The sequence below is a fragment of the Notothenia coriiceps genome, unplaced genomic scaffold, assembly GCF_000735185.1.
Source record: "Notothenia coriiceps isolate Sejong01 unplaced genomic scaffold, NC01 NC01_scaffold00037244, whole genome shotgun sequence".
NCBI classification, from domain to species: domain Eukaryota; kingdom Metazoa; phylum Chordata; class Actinopteri; order Perciformes; family Nototheniidae; genus Notothenia; species Notothenia coriiceps.
The window spans coordinates 20,685,180-20,702,156 of NW_011369945.1; the positions used below are offsets into that span (position 1 = coordinate 20,685,180).

Genomic DNA, 16,977 nt, shown 5'->3' on the forward strand with positions numbered 1-16,977 from the left:
GGGGGCGGGGGGATGTGAGCCATTGGTTTAAAGCTCTGAAAGATTATTCAGACCTAAACTTGTGGTCCGCTTCAGAATTACTTTTGGGTGACTTTCACGTCTGTTTGGTCAAAGTTTAAGATTCCCAAAAAATATTTTATAGCCGAACATGTTCAGTTGAAACTCTGAATCTTTAAACGGGGATTAGCCAGGTCGATAATTGTTCAGAAGTGATTCCTGAATGATTGAAATTGTTAAAAACACTGAACCCTACAAAGCAGTAGGGCAAAATAGTTTCTTCACTGAGTACTTTGTCTAGTTTCTGATGTAAGAGCAGATCTCTCATGTCCAGGCTTCATGTAGCACAGTGCTTCTCAAAGTGTTGGTTTCGCGACCACTGGTGGTCCGTGAGCGCCCCCTATGGTCTGTGAGTAGGGGAGAACCAGGGACTGTTGCAACACGGGGTCGGTTGTAAACCTTCAATATTCCTATCACAAACAGCTAGAGTGGATGAAAACTCAACTCTGCACATGCGCGAGTTAGATGGTAGATCGCTGAGAAAAAAAGGAGCCACGTTGAATTTCTCGCGTAAGATATCAGCAAAGTGTAGGGGTTTCTGAGTTTAAAATATTACTAAAAATATATGGATGTATTTTTTGGATACTGTCTTGAGGTTCAAATGTCTAGAATCCAAACTAGTATTATAGAATCACAATATTTGTAAAAGCTACAATAAAATAGCTAAATATGGGTCAAGCTAGCAATCAGGCAGGTTCACAGGGGGTGGAAGCAAGACTGGTGGTCCTGGGACGGTTGTAACGGGACGGTTGTAAACTTGGCACATTTACAATGATGGCTCATTTGCTTGATTATCAATTGTTTCATTCAAGCATTCAGTTGTATTGTTGATGGTGTGCATTGTCCCTGTAAAATAAACAGAATAAAATACTTGTACAGTAGGCCTAAAAGTGTGGTGTGTGTGTGTGTTTTGTGTGTGTGTGTGGGGTGTGTGTGTGTGTGTGTGTGTGTGTGTGTTGTGTGTGTGTGTGTGTGTGTGTACACTATGCCAAATGTCAGAAAGAGAAGACAGACAGGGGAGTGGCCACCTGCTCTGGCTGCAGAGGGCCTCAAATGAAGTTGAGAAGGGCAAATCATTCAGGGAAGTGGCAAAGTCCCTGATATATGCGCCATGTCAACCTGTACCGGTTCCATACAAAGGAAGGCTGAGGTTGGAGGTCAGGGATCACAAACACCCCAAGAGTAGGCTACCTGAATACAAAGAAGGTGTCCTTCAACAGAGCAGGAGATGCTTTTTGACGAGACTACCTGATGAGGCAGCTGCATTTATATGTGGTTTCAGCTCAAAGGAGGTAGGTCTACATAATTAAGGTAGAAGCACCTCTCAGAGAACAGTTTAATCCCTTCACTATAGGATGATGCTGTGTGGTGTTATGCTGTTATCCTGTTCATTGTTCATTGTTTGTTGGAGGATGTGTGAACCCCATTCAAATCTTGTTGCCTTAGAATTTGACAGCTTTCCCTATTTGTTGTCATGTAGTGTGAAAAAAGGTAACCGTTATTAACATGTTACAACAGTTCCTGGCATGTGTTACAACTGTCCCTGTACACAACGAAAGTTCTAACAGTTGAGTTTTTAAAAAAAAATACATTTTCCAAACTGTACTTATTTAATAAAAACATCTTAAATACATTGTTTCAGTAGCTGACATATTGATAATGTATAATATAGCAAAATGGCTATCCTATTGTAAATGTTTTTTTACTTATTGGGGAAAAGCCCCAAAAGTGTTGCAACTGTCCCTGGTCTCCCCTATATTGGTAACATTTCACATTTTAAATTAGTTAATTAATTTGAGTTTTCCGCACTCTCGCGGGAATATCTCCGCAATGGAGCGAGCTTAAGTTTCACTTTCGATTGCATGATATAGCCCCGCGCAACACCTTCATCACACATGTTGGCACTTGTTTGTACCATTTTCAGGCGATTTGTAATCTGTTCTAGAAAAACGATGTGATTTTGGATATTTGTGGAGTTAAGTGGTCCGCGAGTGTTTTTTTATTGGTTAAGTGGTCCTTGGCATGAAAAAGTTTGAGAAACACTGATGTAGCAGCTGAAGTTATTTTAATACCTGAGAGGACGTTTACATTGCCAATGACTACATCTGCAGCTGGGATGTCTTCACTGGACAAATCAGGTATGTCGCTGGTCTGATACTGTCATTAATCATGAATAATGTAATCAAAGTGGTGGAGAGTTTGTGGACACTTGAACAACTTGACACCTGAAAAATAATATCCAAACAGAAATAACAAAAAAGGAACGTTTTGGTAAACTTTGATAAAATCCTTCATGAATTAGAAATGTAAATATAAGATGTTGACTAAAAATATATTAATTCATTGGACTACCTGTGCAGGAAAATAATTAGGAATTTAACCAAAAATAATAACAAATAGATTTCAAGGTTTTGGCACAATATCATTTTAAATGTAAGTTTAGATCATGATCACGGCATGAAATAATTCTGTTTTGTTATCTTTTATCTCAACAGAAAATCTCTTTGTGACAGGATAAAATCAAAAAAGTTGAAAGAAAAAAGTAAATAAAATCAGCATGTTTCATTACCAATTCATCTGGAAAACGTGTGTGAGAGGTAATATAAAGCGCATGGATGCTCTACGCAAATCTCCACCATGTACAGAGGTTGCAGGGTTGATCTATAATGCATGCGAGAAGAGACTGAACAGATTGAATTGTCTCAACTCAGGCTGTTACATATGAAGGGAGCGAGAGATGAATGAGCTGTTCTCTCTGGTTCTCTGAGAGTTCATATCAGAAATAGACTAATACGTATGCTAATACATGTTCAGATCATGTTTCAGGGGAAACTTAAGGGTCTGTCAGCAAATATTTTTAAAATTTGAGTCATTTGCAATATTTGCATCACGTTGTTAATGAGCAACATTGCCTCCTTAAATTATATTTCTATACAAATTTGTGTTGTTTTGACATTTGTAGATCGCTATGAAAAAAGTGTCAGCCAGATGTGTCAATGTAAATGTTGAGAAAACAATCATCCACAAAATGAGAAACAGTAGTCCTTTAACGGATATTTATGATAATGTAGTAATTTATTTCATTTTTAAGTGAGTTATTATGAAATAACCACATTTTTAATGACAAAAATAATACCTCTGCATGTGGCTTCTCTCATGGCTCTAATGGGACTTTTTCTGCACATCCTTTTGCATTGCCTTCCACACAAAACATATACCTTGACCTGGTGTCGCTAGGGGAAAAAGCTGTAATGAAACATTGAAACACCACCCCTAAGGCTATTCACATTTTAGTATGCATGTATACTGAGTAGATAATGTTTATTAAACCCACACCAACGCTCTCTGTTTATCCAAATAAATGTTAATGGAGGTCAAGGGTCCTTCTGAAATGCGGATTTATTCAATGTCAGGGCTTTGGCATCTGAAAATAACTGACTGGAGATGAATATCTAATGACAGCAAGGTCAAGTCTATTAAAATGTCATATAAAACATTGGACTGGTCTTTTTACCTCCAAAATGAAACATTCATTCTGACAGTTTTGTATATTTTCAGTTAGACCATGTTGAGAGTATTCTTTATATGAAGCCGCTTAAAGGTGGGGTGTGTAATTTATTTCAGAAACACTTTTTGTTATATATCCATGGAATGCTCTTAACATCCCGATAGCAATGAATATATTAAATGCCTTTGACAGTAAATACATACAAAAATGTCATCTGTGGAAGCTGTGGCGCTGTAAAAAGCACGACCAATCATCTGAGCCGGCCCGGCTAAAATAACTGGATGCTCTACCTGCCTGTCAGCCTTCCATCTGTGCACTGCACAAACTTATCTCGTGCCCTCATTGGTCATGTGTGCTTTCGTGTGTGTTGGAGGAGGGGCTCTGTAAGGAAGTCTGAAAAAAGAGGCAGATTTGTTCCGCCTGCGTAGTTTCAAATTCTAGACTAGAGCACTCGGGCTGGTTTCTCCAAAATTACATACCCCACCTTTAAGTCGTTTCTGATAAAATACATTTAGATTGTGGCGGAGTGGCGCAGTGGGTTGTGCGTTGATCATCAGATCAAGGGTGTCCTTGGGCAAGACACTTCACCCGAATTTGCTCCTGTGGGTACTGTCCACAGTACATGACCGTTACATGTATGATATGTGTGTAATGTGTACTTGTATGATATGTGTGTAATGTGTAGTTGTAAAGCGCCTTGAGGTGTGAAGATGGGCGGAGTGGCGCAGTGGGCTGTGTGTTGATCATCAGATCAAGGGTGCGTTGGCGAACACCAGTTTGAAACCCACCTCCGCCGCCGCTGCGTCTGTATAGCATGCTGTAAAGCCGTTGTGTCCTTGGGCAAGATACTTCACCTGAATTTGCTCCTGTGCGTATTGAGCATCTGGAAAAGTGTTATAATAATAAATGTAAGGAATTATTATTATTATTATTAGATTGACTGTATTTCTGATAATTGCAATAAATCAAAAAACTGTGACGTGTATGTTTTAGTGACAAGAAAATGAGCCTATCACTCAAATATCAGTGGCATTTATGCCAGGGGGAGGCATTATAAAGGTGCAGAGCAAATAATTAGAATCACTGATATGGCCCACCGCCTAACATTATCAATTTGCATATGCATATGCACCATCTGTCTGCAGAGTTGCCCTTTCAAAATACCATGAAAGGTCAGATAGCAATAAGTCAAAGTGCCTCCATGCCTGGCGAGAGTGCCTGATTTAGCACACTTTCTTATGCATCGTCGGGGCTTAAAACAGTGAACATATCACAGAAATGTATCTTGATCATTCGGTCCTTCTCTGTTTTCTTATCATTTCATGTGTGGGTAATTTAATGTACAGCACTTTAAGTTGCAAAGAGGATGTCGGAGTTCAGGGCGGTATCTGACACTTGTTGATGCTTTCTGGTTTTATATTATTTATTTTTATTTACAGGGTTCCTATGAACCCAGCAGATCAATGTCTAATGACTCACAACAACTCAAACTGACGGCCTGGCTCCTTGAAATTATTTTGATGCCCAAAAGTTCCTCCTGAATATTGTTAAAATGACTTAGCCTATAACTGTGATTAATAACCTATTAACTATATAAAATGATGTTCATTGGGTCTTGTACCATTATGTCTTGTACTGTAACACTTCAAGATCTCAGGACTTTTTGTCTGAGACTTACAGTGGCATCAGAATAACGGAAAATTAATCTCAAATATCACTAAGAACTGATCCTCTAAATCTCTTTATTTGATTCCAAAACCTTAAAGTTTTCCTCTTTTGATTAAATTACTTTGAGGAGGAAGAAACGGATTTCACAGATAGATCACATGAAAATGTGTGCTCAGCGGCATGATCTGTGATTCATGGCTGTCACAGTGTTAACTTATTTGACACTTTTTCAACTTAAAAGATTCACACTTTGTTTTCTGATCGTAGCTCTGCTATATTTATTGCATAAAGTGAGAACTGTCTTCTCAAAAATAATTACAGATTATATAACCACTGCAGCCTTGCTTTTATCACAAATGTGCTGTTTATAAAATTAATTTTGACAGCTTTATCTTTGCCCTCACTGCCTGCAGTCTTACCTCAGAGTATAGGTTTATATTATTGTTTCTCAGCCTCTCTATTACTGTATGTCTCCTCCAGAGCAGAAGTGTCTTCATCATTGGTTGAATGGCTGAGGTAATGGATTAGATTTGGAGAGCCAAAATTGGTTTCTTTCTCTAATGTTGGCATTTTCCTCTCCTCCTTTCAGCTTTTTGCATTATCGGAGGCACTTTTCCAGCCTTTACAACATTCACAACAGAGTTAGAGCACAAAAGATGTTTATTATGATTCCAAGGCCTGCGCCGTGTTCCTTTCTCTCTAACTTCTTTGTGTGTGTGTGTGTGTGTGTGTGTGTGTGTGTGTGTGTGTGTGTGTGTGTGTGTGTGTGTGTGTGTGTGTGTGTGTGCGCATTTGTGCGTGCATGTTAGTACAGAATTGATGTGTTAAATCACCCTCACAAAATATGGCTATATCATTTTTATTTCTGATTATTGCAAATATCTTTGGTATTAATAAACTAATACGTTGACCGAATCATGTTGAATAGTTTGTCAAGAATCTATATATACTGTATATGTGTTTGTGATAATTGTACCGTTTTTCCACATTTATTGTTACATGGACAAACAGCTCCAGCAACAAGGCTCTAAAAAACTGAGCATAATCTGTCACATACAGCGACATATGGTGAGGTTAAGCAGATTCAGATTGTTTTGCAATCTTTTTCTGAAGACCGTGTCATTGTGTTGAGACAGCTCATCAGATCCCCATCTAGAAATAGTCTCCGCACAGAGCAGACCTGTTTGTCCTTTCACGTTCCACAGAGTGTCAGAAGATGAGACAGTATTGGAAATGTTCCATTCCCCTCTGTGACAGGCAGGATAATTGGCTTTCAGTCGCATTTAGTCCACTGGAGAAGCGGGTTTTCATAAAGTGCTGTATAACACCAAAGTTGGGAGTGTGTGGGATCATGTGTGTGAAGGAAAATGTGACATAGCCCTTTGGTTCACACAGGTAGAGAAACTGGTTTACTGAGACAAGTAAGAGAAAGTACATTAAACTAAATGTGCGTGAAAGTCATTTTATATGACTCTCATTTCTCTATAGTGTCTATTTTATTGTAATCTATGTCCCATTGGTGGCGACCAGTTTGTTGTTGTCCAGGCTGGATTTTTTAATGGTTGGTGCTGGATAAGTCCGAAAAATAAGGTTCTGACCAATGTAATGCTGAATGAATGTCCTAAGGGGGTTGTATGTTAATAGTTTAAACCCTGTAAGTGTTATTATTTTGAGAGCCAGTCCTACAATTTCATTGAAAAATGTCCAAGCCCAAGTCATCTCGTAGTCTCTCAGCATAGAAGGGGATGTAGCAATGTTTGCCTTGCCTATTTTTCACATCTCCACTCAATAAGAAGTTGCTCTTTCAAGCCATATGTGTTTTCATGGAAACTTTCCTTGCCCTCTCTGATTTGCCTCTCTTGTCACCTTTGTTGCTCCCCTCCCCTTTATGACTTCAATCATCTCTGTGACTGATGGCGCTAAAACACACTTTTAGTAAATGTTAATCTCATAATCATTTTCATCTGACAACACACAAGCTGTGATAGCTTTTAGCCAGCAGTGATTTATTCATGGCTGAAGTAGAATTGCTCCTCAGCGTGGCCCATTTCCCTGAGTCTCCTGGGATGTCATATAACGCTCAACTTGTCACACCAGCTTTGAGAGGGAGAGAGACAGAGAGAGGTGCGGGGACAACTTTGAATACATTGAGAGACCACTTTACATGTTATTGCCTCTTAGAGGCATTTCCCTGATAATATAAAGCTCTAAATTGCAAAGTGAAAAACCTGGTAATGTTTCTGCGCTCCATCATCCACCACTTTTAAAGTCAATCAGTCAGTACACAATCAGTATTCCCCTCCACTCATGACATACATGGGTGAGAAGGGTATTACGTTTCCACAGACTCCTGTCAAAGATACCCATTAAATAGTCTTTATTGAGCCCAGGTCCATTACCAACAGAAAAGGTAATCCAATTGTTGTTACTCCTTTAGTATTTTTTCATAGTGTCCTCTCTCCATCTTCTCTCAGCTATTAGGCGAGCATGATGAGGCAGAGAGTGTGCACATGAGAGCAAATATCACATTAGACCAATGACAACAAACAAAGAGCATCATTAGGAGACCTGCATAATAAAAACGGCTTCACATTAAGTGGACCTTTAAAGCTTTTCCTCGCTCTCTGGGTTTGCTGACTGGCCGCCTCCCCAAATGAACTCTAACAAATCATAATGTTGCCAGTTCAGTCTGCTATAAAAGCCTCTCGTGGTTTCAGAACCCCCATACAATATTGGGACTTGACTTCAGGGATTTACTCCCTTTCAGCCTCAGGAGCATTAATGAGATTGCACGTCTGGTGCTGGATGTTGAAGTAGCGGTTCCATTTCATCCCAAATTATGTTAGAGCTCTTACCAGACCCATATTTCTTCCACACAAAGGATGTTATATGGACTAAAATACAACTATATGCAGTAGTTTTAAGATTAGGATTAGGCCAAAGGTGGGGAATAAATTAGGGACTATGATTTACTGAAAATAGTTGTATAACAACGTTCTCCTCTAGAGGGAGCTGTATCAAGAATACCATAGCCTTTGGTATGTTTAGTTATGTTGATATTATTTTTCTTATAAATATTTGACGAAAGTTTTACACTCTAAATGGGAATGGAATTTTGAACGACGTACATTTTTCAGATTGGCATAGTTAAATGGCAAACTCTCTTGATATTCACTATCTGAATTGTAAGATCCAATATTATTATTAATTGTAAGAGCCAGTGTTTTTGAAACTAGGCTACTAGAGACTAACAATTAAACAGCCTTATCTGTTAATTTCTTAAATGCTCCCTCCTTTATATAATTACAATTGTCCTTTTTAAAAGTTTTATTTATAGCATTCTTATTTGTGAATATCTATCTCCCTCGCGTGGTTATAGGTGGTATCACATGGCGATGTCAACAGCTTGTTCTTGTCTTGTTGATCACACATCCCCCATTCACTAAAGTTATGTTCAAGTATTTTAAATGGTAAAGAATTATCTGTATGACATAAATAAGTACTATGTTGATGTTGTATCAGGCCCAAAGAGCCGTCTTCATAGTTTCCGACTTGAATGTGGATTTACTGTTCATAGCCTACGATTAGGTCGATGTATCAAACTAGTCGAGTTATAAAATCATTGAAAGATTTCCTATAAACTGTCTCTGAAAATCACAACTCTGCTGTGTAGTTAGAAGCCGCTTCAACCGTCGGCGATGCCACATTTAACTCCCTTTCAAGTTGAAAACATTACACCGAGTGTTACAGGAAGAGACCATAGAGAAGAGACGCTAAAAGGCAGACGGTTCTTTCAGCCAATGGAATGGCATAATTTCCCGACTAAGCCCGCCTCCATACAAAATTGTCCAATCATCGTGCCGGACAGGAACTTCCGCCACGGAGACGGAGCATTTCCATTGTACGAGCTGTTCTGAAAGAGTGCCGCGATTGTTGAGCTGCAGTATCTTAAGTGCGTGGTTTCTTCAAAGTTGTAACATTAGACTTAGCCGATTGTCGTCTTTTAGCTTAAAATCGTATGAGATTGTTGTCACATACGAATCGTCCGGAGGGTAACGGGCTGTTACTGGGAAGAAGTGCGACGGTCTCACCATAGGAATTTGTTAGCGGCAGCTCAGCCACCTTGCGGTCCGGCTAACACCGTGGCTAGGTAACGTTAGCTGCAGCTCTGTTGTGGCGTGAATCTGACGGAAATCTGTAAGAATATGTCCTCAACCGGAGGCTGTTACGCTTCGACATAAGGGACTAGAGTGCACAAATAAACAACAAGCTGTTAGTCCTCGAACTAGCCACTTAGCCAAGCTAACTAGCTAGCTAACATTAACGCTACGGGATTGTCTTTGACAAAAGGGCAACCCGTCAACAAGAGACTTTGTAGCCAAACTAACGCGGTTTCCCCTATTTTATTTATTTATTGAGCTTTCGCACGAAGAGCATTACAACAGCACAGGATGAATGGATTTAGCACTGAGGAAGACAGCCACGATGGACCTCCGGCTCCGCCGTTTTATGGACAGAGCTGCTGTCTGATCGAGGACGGAGAGCGCTGCGGCCGGTCAGCTGGAAACGCCTCCTTCAGCAAGAGGATCCAGAAGAGCATATCACAAAAGAAGCTCAAGCTTGACATCGATAAGAGCGTAAGTTAAATAACATGATCTTTGTTTTGAAGTTTAAACCAGTGATTGTGAGTGCCAGACGATAGCTCAAAGTTAGCTAGCTCTCAGCTGTCAGCTAATGCTATCTAGCCTGTCGGCGACGGTTGACGAAAATAAACAAAAGAGCACCGTCATAGAGTTGTATCTTGTTGCTGTATCTGTTTTAACACCTATAACAACTCACGTTTACTGTGCTAGCTGCCTGGACGACGTACAGGACAACAGGTTCCTTTCCACACCAACTTCCAGCTCATTACAACAGTTTCATACAAGTCGCCTCCGCAGCTCTTCATAAAATGGCTGTTGCCAGAGAAGCCAGAGCTCTGTGTTGTTTAACCTCAGTCAGTTAAAGTACCCTGCCTTATTTTGAAGTGGCACAAACTATTGTTGTGCTAGAAAGAACACCAAAACATGCTCCACGTTAATTTAGCTTCTTTTTTCTAGTTTTTCATTTTGGCTTACTTTTGACAAACAACCAATGTTGGGCAAACGTGTTCTGGCCTTCCTTGAACCCAGGGAAAGACACATGTGGAGCTAATTGTCACACACACAACCAAGGCTGGATCACCAACCAAGCAAATGTCCCAAAGGCCCCAGACCTCAAGGGGCCTCATAGACCTGGTCTTCTCTGTGTTGTAATGTGATCTATAGTGAAGCTGTTAAGGATTATGCACCACTGAATTTGTCACAAATCTGGAGACGATATCTCTTACAGCTTCCTAAAACCCAAAGGGACATCTTGAAATATATTTGTCAATGTTTGTTTGGCCAAAAGTGATCGTATGTACAAAGCATTACATTGGAGAAGATGCACCAAAACATTTTTTTATAATAATTGTCAACTATTTAGTTAATAGACTAATAGTCTCAGTTTTACAATCTAGCCATTCTTTATTTCAGTACTAAGCTTACATGGTGTAATATCGTTGTACACAGTATCTTTAATTAACTCAGCAGAAAGCAAATGCCGCAAGCCTGGGGGTGGGTCGTTTTCCTGTCATGTGTAAGCTGCTCTGTGTCCTCAACATGGGGAGTACTGAGGCGGCAGTGGATGCATAAAGAGTGCCCCCAAGCACAGAGAAATGTGGCCCAGAAAAGTGTTGCTGTTGTAAACCATTCTTATCTAATTGATTGTATCCAGGGGGAGTTGTTATTAGTGTGTGTTGCTGTTGTTGTCCCAAATGTTTTTTTACAGGCATGCCAAACTCATTTGATTAGTCACGTGTTGTGGCTGTGGCTCAGGGAATACATGCACATTGGTCAAGAGGACAGAGTAAATGGTTCATTTGGAGCTGCAGTTGAAGAAGCACATGCCAATATAAACAAACTTTAGTTGTTCAGATATTGACATAACAGACTATTTGTAGTTATGGTTGGGTATCAAATCTCAACACTACGTCTATTTTAAGATGCGTGTCAAAATCCTTCATTACATACTTCTTGTTTAAAACCATGTATTTGCCAGTTTTTATAATAGTTTATCTTGGATATGTTCTTGTATAGCTGCTCGGATATTGTATTAAGACTGGTATTATAGAATTTCAAATGAAAGCAAATCTAGTCTTGCAGTGGGTATTGCTTTGGTCCTACACTGTGGCACTGCTAGAGCAAACATATGTTTTGATGTTGGACTCCTCCTTTAATACTCGTTATTATCGTTATAGGTGAGACACCTCTACATCTGCGACTTCCATAAGAACTTCATCCAGAGCGTCCGCAACAAGAGGAAGAGGAAGACCAGTGACGATGGAGGGGAGTCCCCGGATCACGACGTGGAGGTGCCTGAGGTAACGGGACTGAAATCTTTCTTGCAATGTTCCACACAAACAATACAGATGAAGCACAAAGGAAAAAGAAGCAGTCCCAAAGGCTTTGCGGAGGAACATATTAACAAACTAGGATGATAGTTTTATATAAAACCTTAAAAACACACTCATGATGACATTTTTGTTACAATATGCTTTCCTAACAACAACAAATTAAATCAAATCAAATTTAATTCATTGTGTACTCAGTTATGTTTGTTTGCTTTTGAGTGTTTATTACTGCAATGACCCAGTTTCTCCATAGAGATATTAAAGTTTCATCGCTTTTAAAAGGAGAGAAAGAGGCAACAAAAGCCTCATAGAGTCTTAACCTGTGGCGGGGGCTTCCGGGTTTTTTTTCTCACAAAACTGTGTCTCAGGGCTTCTTAACATTTAAAAAGCTATTAATGTGTCATACCCATTTTAACTGTAAGAAACTCAGCTAACTGACAATACGAACCATTTTTACCGAAACAAAACAAAAGTCTCACATGAAGCGTCTAAATGAGCCCTGAGCGAAAAAATGCTAACACACTTAGCACAGAACTCTAGGTATAAATACCCTTATTACATATCGGATCTACACAAACAAGATATCGATTAGCAAGCTGAGATTCCACAGATTCTAGGGGGATAATTATCATCACTGAGCGATCAGAACTCGCGACAGGGGAAGCAAACACAGACATCACAGCACGGAGCAAAAACGGGACATTGTCTTACCTATGCTGTTGTTCTGATCAAAAGTTGTGTTCAATGGCATTAAAACGATAAAAACGCTGCTGAAGGTTAATCCAATGTGTCTGAAATGATTACTGATAATACATCTTCATATTTATGTCAATAACGGAGTTTTCATATATAGCTGCTATGATAGCTACCAGAGTTTATGACAGCTTCTGGTTTTGGGCATTCTGGCTACGCATCACTCATTCACCAATGGGTAATGTTTAGATGGATTTTTAAGAGCTTCCCCTCGATTCCATTGGCTCTAACGGTTAAAAAGAGGTTTCAATCATCAAAATCAACCGAGTGGGGCCAGAGATATGGAAAATGCACCCAAATGACCCCATAAGTGTTTTTTTTGCTAAACCTCTCTAAAAAGGTCAAATGTCACTTGTTTGACATCAATCTTGATACAGTGTACTTATTATATGTTTGGATTCCTAAAGCTTTTAGTCTACTATCCCGTCATTCAAGGGTGGTTTTCACTATAAGTAATGTTTTTTTTTTTGGAGGGACACTATAACTTACATTTTTTTACTAGGTTCAATCTGAATTTACTTGAAAATTTAAAAAAAAATCTATATTGATTCTGACTTTTCTACATCGAACTCACAGGTTTATCATTGCTTTGAGGAAAAAGATTATTAGTTTACCCCTTTTAGAAGTGAAGTTATAGTCATATGTTCTGGGAATTTTCGAGCCTGAGACCTGAAAAACAGGCTCAGGGCTTAACAGGTTAAGTAAATCATTGAAATGTGTCAAAGATTAAGCGGAATGAAAAGATACCGTCCCTCAAATTTCACTGACTGACTGCCTCCCTGTCTCTGCTGTGGTTTCAGGTGGACCTGTTCCAGCTGCAAGTGAACACGTTGAGACGCTACAAGCGACACTACAAGCTGCAGACCCGGCCTGGACTCAACAAGGCCCAGCTGGCAGAGGTAATAAAAACACTCGGAACTGAATGAATGTTAAGATATTCTCCACTACATGTATGGTGCTTCCTACTTTGTACAGTTCAAGGTAGGGATGCACGATATTGTTTTTTTGAAACGGATACCGATAACTTCCTGCTTCTCAAGATAACCGATAATAATATAATATATATATTAAATGTACCTGTAGTTTTTGCACACCTGGTGGTAAAAAAAAGACTAGTAGTGAGCAAATGACATGAGCATTACTACTATGAACAAAACAAAGCCAAGAACAGTTTTGACTCTTCAAAGTGACCATATTTATTTTCCCAAATAAATATAATTGAGTCAATCAGTCAATGTCAATGACAATGTGTTTCCCTGAACAATGAGTGAACAATGAGTGGTCCATATTCCGTCTATCCGTCGATAGGTAAAAGCCCCGGTGCCTTTGCAGCTGGCTTTGGATTTGCCGCTAGTTTAGCAGCGCAGGCGTCTTCGTACGCTTTTAACACACCATCGTAGCAATGGCGATGTTTCAGGTGACTAATCAGGTTGGAAGTATTATAGCTCGTTGCCTTTTTCCCTCCTCGTGGAACTTCTGCATTGCATTTGTTAATACAAATAGCAAGCGAACTATCTAACTCTGAAACTTTGAAATAGTCCCAAACTACCGACGACATGTTTGTTTACTGTCCTGGCTTCACGGCCGCACACCATTTACGTCACAGCCAGGCATGAGTTAGGGAGCACTGGATTTGTGAAAAACTCCCCTCTTCCTAAACCACTAATACAACAGTACTGGCAAAACGGGAGGAGCCGAGTGAAAAACAAGCGCCCCTCATCCCAATCCACCCACACCGCAGTATTTTTTTCTTTTTTTTTACCCAAAAAATATATTGTATATTATCGGGGCTATTAATACTTTTATCGGGATGACGTCATCATTCCTAATATCGGACCGATAATTATCGGGCCGATAATTATCGTGCACCACTAGTTCAAGGGGTTGCTGTGTTCTCCATTGATGGAGCCATTGAAACGATGTGAATGCTGCATATTAGCCCCTTTTCATCACAGTTACCATTTAAAAAAAAAAAAGCTGCAACGTGTAACAAGGGTAGAACTCTAAAGGTTTAGGAACTCAGGTCAACTCTGTTTTTGGTTTATGTTAAAAGCAGCGTAATCTTTTGTCATGTGATAGAGAAAAGAGAAGGGCAGAGAAAAACAAAGAGAGAGAAAGGACTTTATTTCTGTTTTCATTCAATCATACATTTGAAATAAACATCCATAAACAGTCAACAGATGGTCCCGATTGTGGGACAGTTGCGCATGGAGGACATCTTTATTTCTGAAACTAGAAATGCCCTGCCTCTAGCAGCAGTAGACTATTGACTTAGGTCGCATTCAGAGTTTGGTACATTATTTAATTTCTCAAAAGGTTTGGTTTGCTTTCACACAGGCAAACCTCAAACAGACTATAAACAGTTAACAAAAGTAATGTGCACGGAAATGCTGTTCAACAATTGGTCAGACATTAAGCAGGTAAAACTATGGAGCATCGGCAGGTTATTTTCATGCTGCTGATAAATCCAGAGAGCATATCAAGAGACTCTAGCAGACCCCACATATGATTATATAATCGTACAACGTGAATTAAAAAACATTATAAAATATATAATGAGACGTTCTGCAGTAACGAGGAGGTTTAAACGACGACAGGTGGCAAGTGTAACGTGGCCCTAGGGGACCAGAGAGATGAGCTGTCACAAAAGCAAATATATCATAGCTTATGTTTATAGTTGGGCTCACTATGGGTCTTGTGTTCAAGATATTGTGGAGTTTGTCATACCAAGTAAAATTGTCTTTTAATATCGGGGGAGCTGTCACTTTTCTGCAGCGCGTCGCTCACTCGTGTATTGGTGACAGAGCTTTTTTCCTTTTGCACAACACTATTCAACAGTCCGGTTAAATCCATTCTGCTTCCTTCTTTAGCTAAAGAATTTGAAGACCTCCACGTTCTTGTGAAATGTTCTCTTCTGTCCAGATATCCAGAAGGCATCTGTGTTCTTTGTAGCTCCGCGTTTGTCCCCTGCCGCTCATTTTGTTAGCCACAACTTGCTAACTTCTCCTCCGGTAACCAGAACAGGAAATTACGCGTAAATACTCCGCTTCCTATGCTTTGGTGCGGACTGCGTTCACACCAGCGATGAACCACTCCAGAGTTCACTAGATAGCGTTCACCACCTCTTTTAGACGGACGAGAGTCTGGTTGTTTAGTTCACATCAGAGGTCTCGGACTGCGCTCAAACGAACCGCAGCGAGGGGTTAAACGCTCCAGGGTTCGAGTAAATTGTACTTAACAAGGCTGGTGTGAGCGCGACCTTAAAGACTTAAAAATCAATCCTCTTTATAGTCAAATTAACTCATTCTCAAAACCTTTTAAAGCAGCTCCCTATAAGTTGGAATCTTTGTTTACTTACTTTTAAATTACATTGTTTATTTCTTAATAACAATTGTCTAATAGTGAAATTATGTAACACTGAAACACTGAAACACCCTCATTAGGTGGACCCGGCCTCATTCTTCTTAACCTTCAGCTCCATGTCACTCATTTGCTGTGATATACACAGTGTCACAGGTCTTATTCCGCAATAATTGGTCATGAAACATGTTGGACTGATTTTCCAACTGGACAGGTGGACTCCATGCAGCTGGCTCGGCCCTCGTCCGTACAAATGCTTCCTGTATGCAGCGCTCTCTGACGGCTTGGATGTGACTCGGCTGGCGCGCACAGTGGGAATGAATGAAAACTGGCTGTTAGTTGAATGTTTCCCCAGGCTTTAAGTCAGGTTCAGTCCCCCCTATTAATGAGCCTCCCACATCATTAATAAAGGACCAGTCAACAGCCCCAACCAGTCACAGCTGGCCGCTTCTTCGGCCCCTCTTAGGGACCCAGTTAGAGGCTGCATAGAGGTTGTTTGTTTACTTCTCTTTGAGGCTGCTTTAAAAATCCAAACAACCAGTTGTATGCTTCATTTAAGTATTGATTACAACATATTAATTGGTTAGTGTCTTAAAAAATTAAATGACTTGTATTCACCATAAAAAAATTATTACAAAACTCTTGAGTTCCATTATCCTATTTAGTTCCCCAGAAACAATAAAATGTTCCAAATGTGTGGCATTGGTGTGCAATTTCCTGAGTACAGTACACAATTATATTCAAAACTCTTAACTTTTTTATTTAATATTCTATATTTCTGATCAAACTTCTATTGTGACAATATTGTTGGGTTTAATATTGAATCTTTATTAAATATTTAAACAATAATGAATATGTGTTGATTTAATGAGGAAATGTAAGCACAAATAATAAAACAGGCAGTTAAAATATTGTAAAATGTAAAAACAATGACCTCCTAATGCATCCCTTAAAACCAGTTAAAGACACATGCACTATCTTGATTTAAAAGCTGAGACGATATCGCTCATATCATAATATTGGTATAGTATCCATTATGGCTGTACCCGAATATTCGTTCGTTGGAGTACTATTCAGGTTTCAATTTTGTTATTCGGATATTGTTTTTTATTTTTCTATTTATTTAAATCTCCAATATATATATATATATATATATATA

General features: G+C 39.4%; 1 protein-coding gene across 2 annotated transcripts in view; it reads left to right on the forward strand.

The window, feature by feature from the left end:
* The first annotated feature begins 9,098 nt into the window (after positions 1-9,098).
* The window catches only part of sap30l (sap30-like), a 43,738-nt gene continuing 35,859 nt past the window's right edge, over positions 9,099-16,977 (forward strand). The window contains exons 1-4 of one of the 2 annotated variants that reach the window (XM_010793937.1): positions 9,099-9,870; positions 11,553-11,675; positions 13,259-13,357; positions 16,033-16,607. In XM_010793937.1, the coding sequence (XP_010792239.1) occupies positions 9,685-9,870; positions 11,553-11,675; positions 13,259-13,357; positions 16,033-16,098 (474 nt within the window). In that variant the 5' untranslated portion in view covers positions 9,099-9,684 and the 3' untranslated portion in view covers positions 16,099-16,607. Of the gene's footprint in view, positions 9,871-11,552; positions 11,676-13,258; positions 13,358-16,032; positions 16,608-16,977 lie in introns of those variants that run through there. The other variant, XM_010793936.1, reaches the window with a different exon arrangement.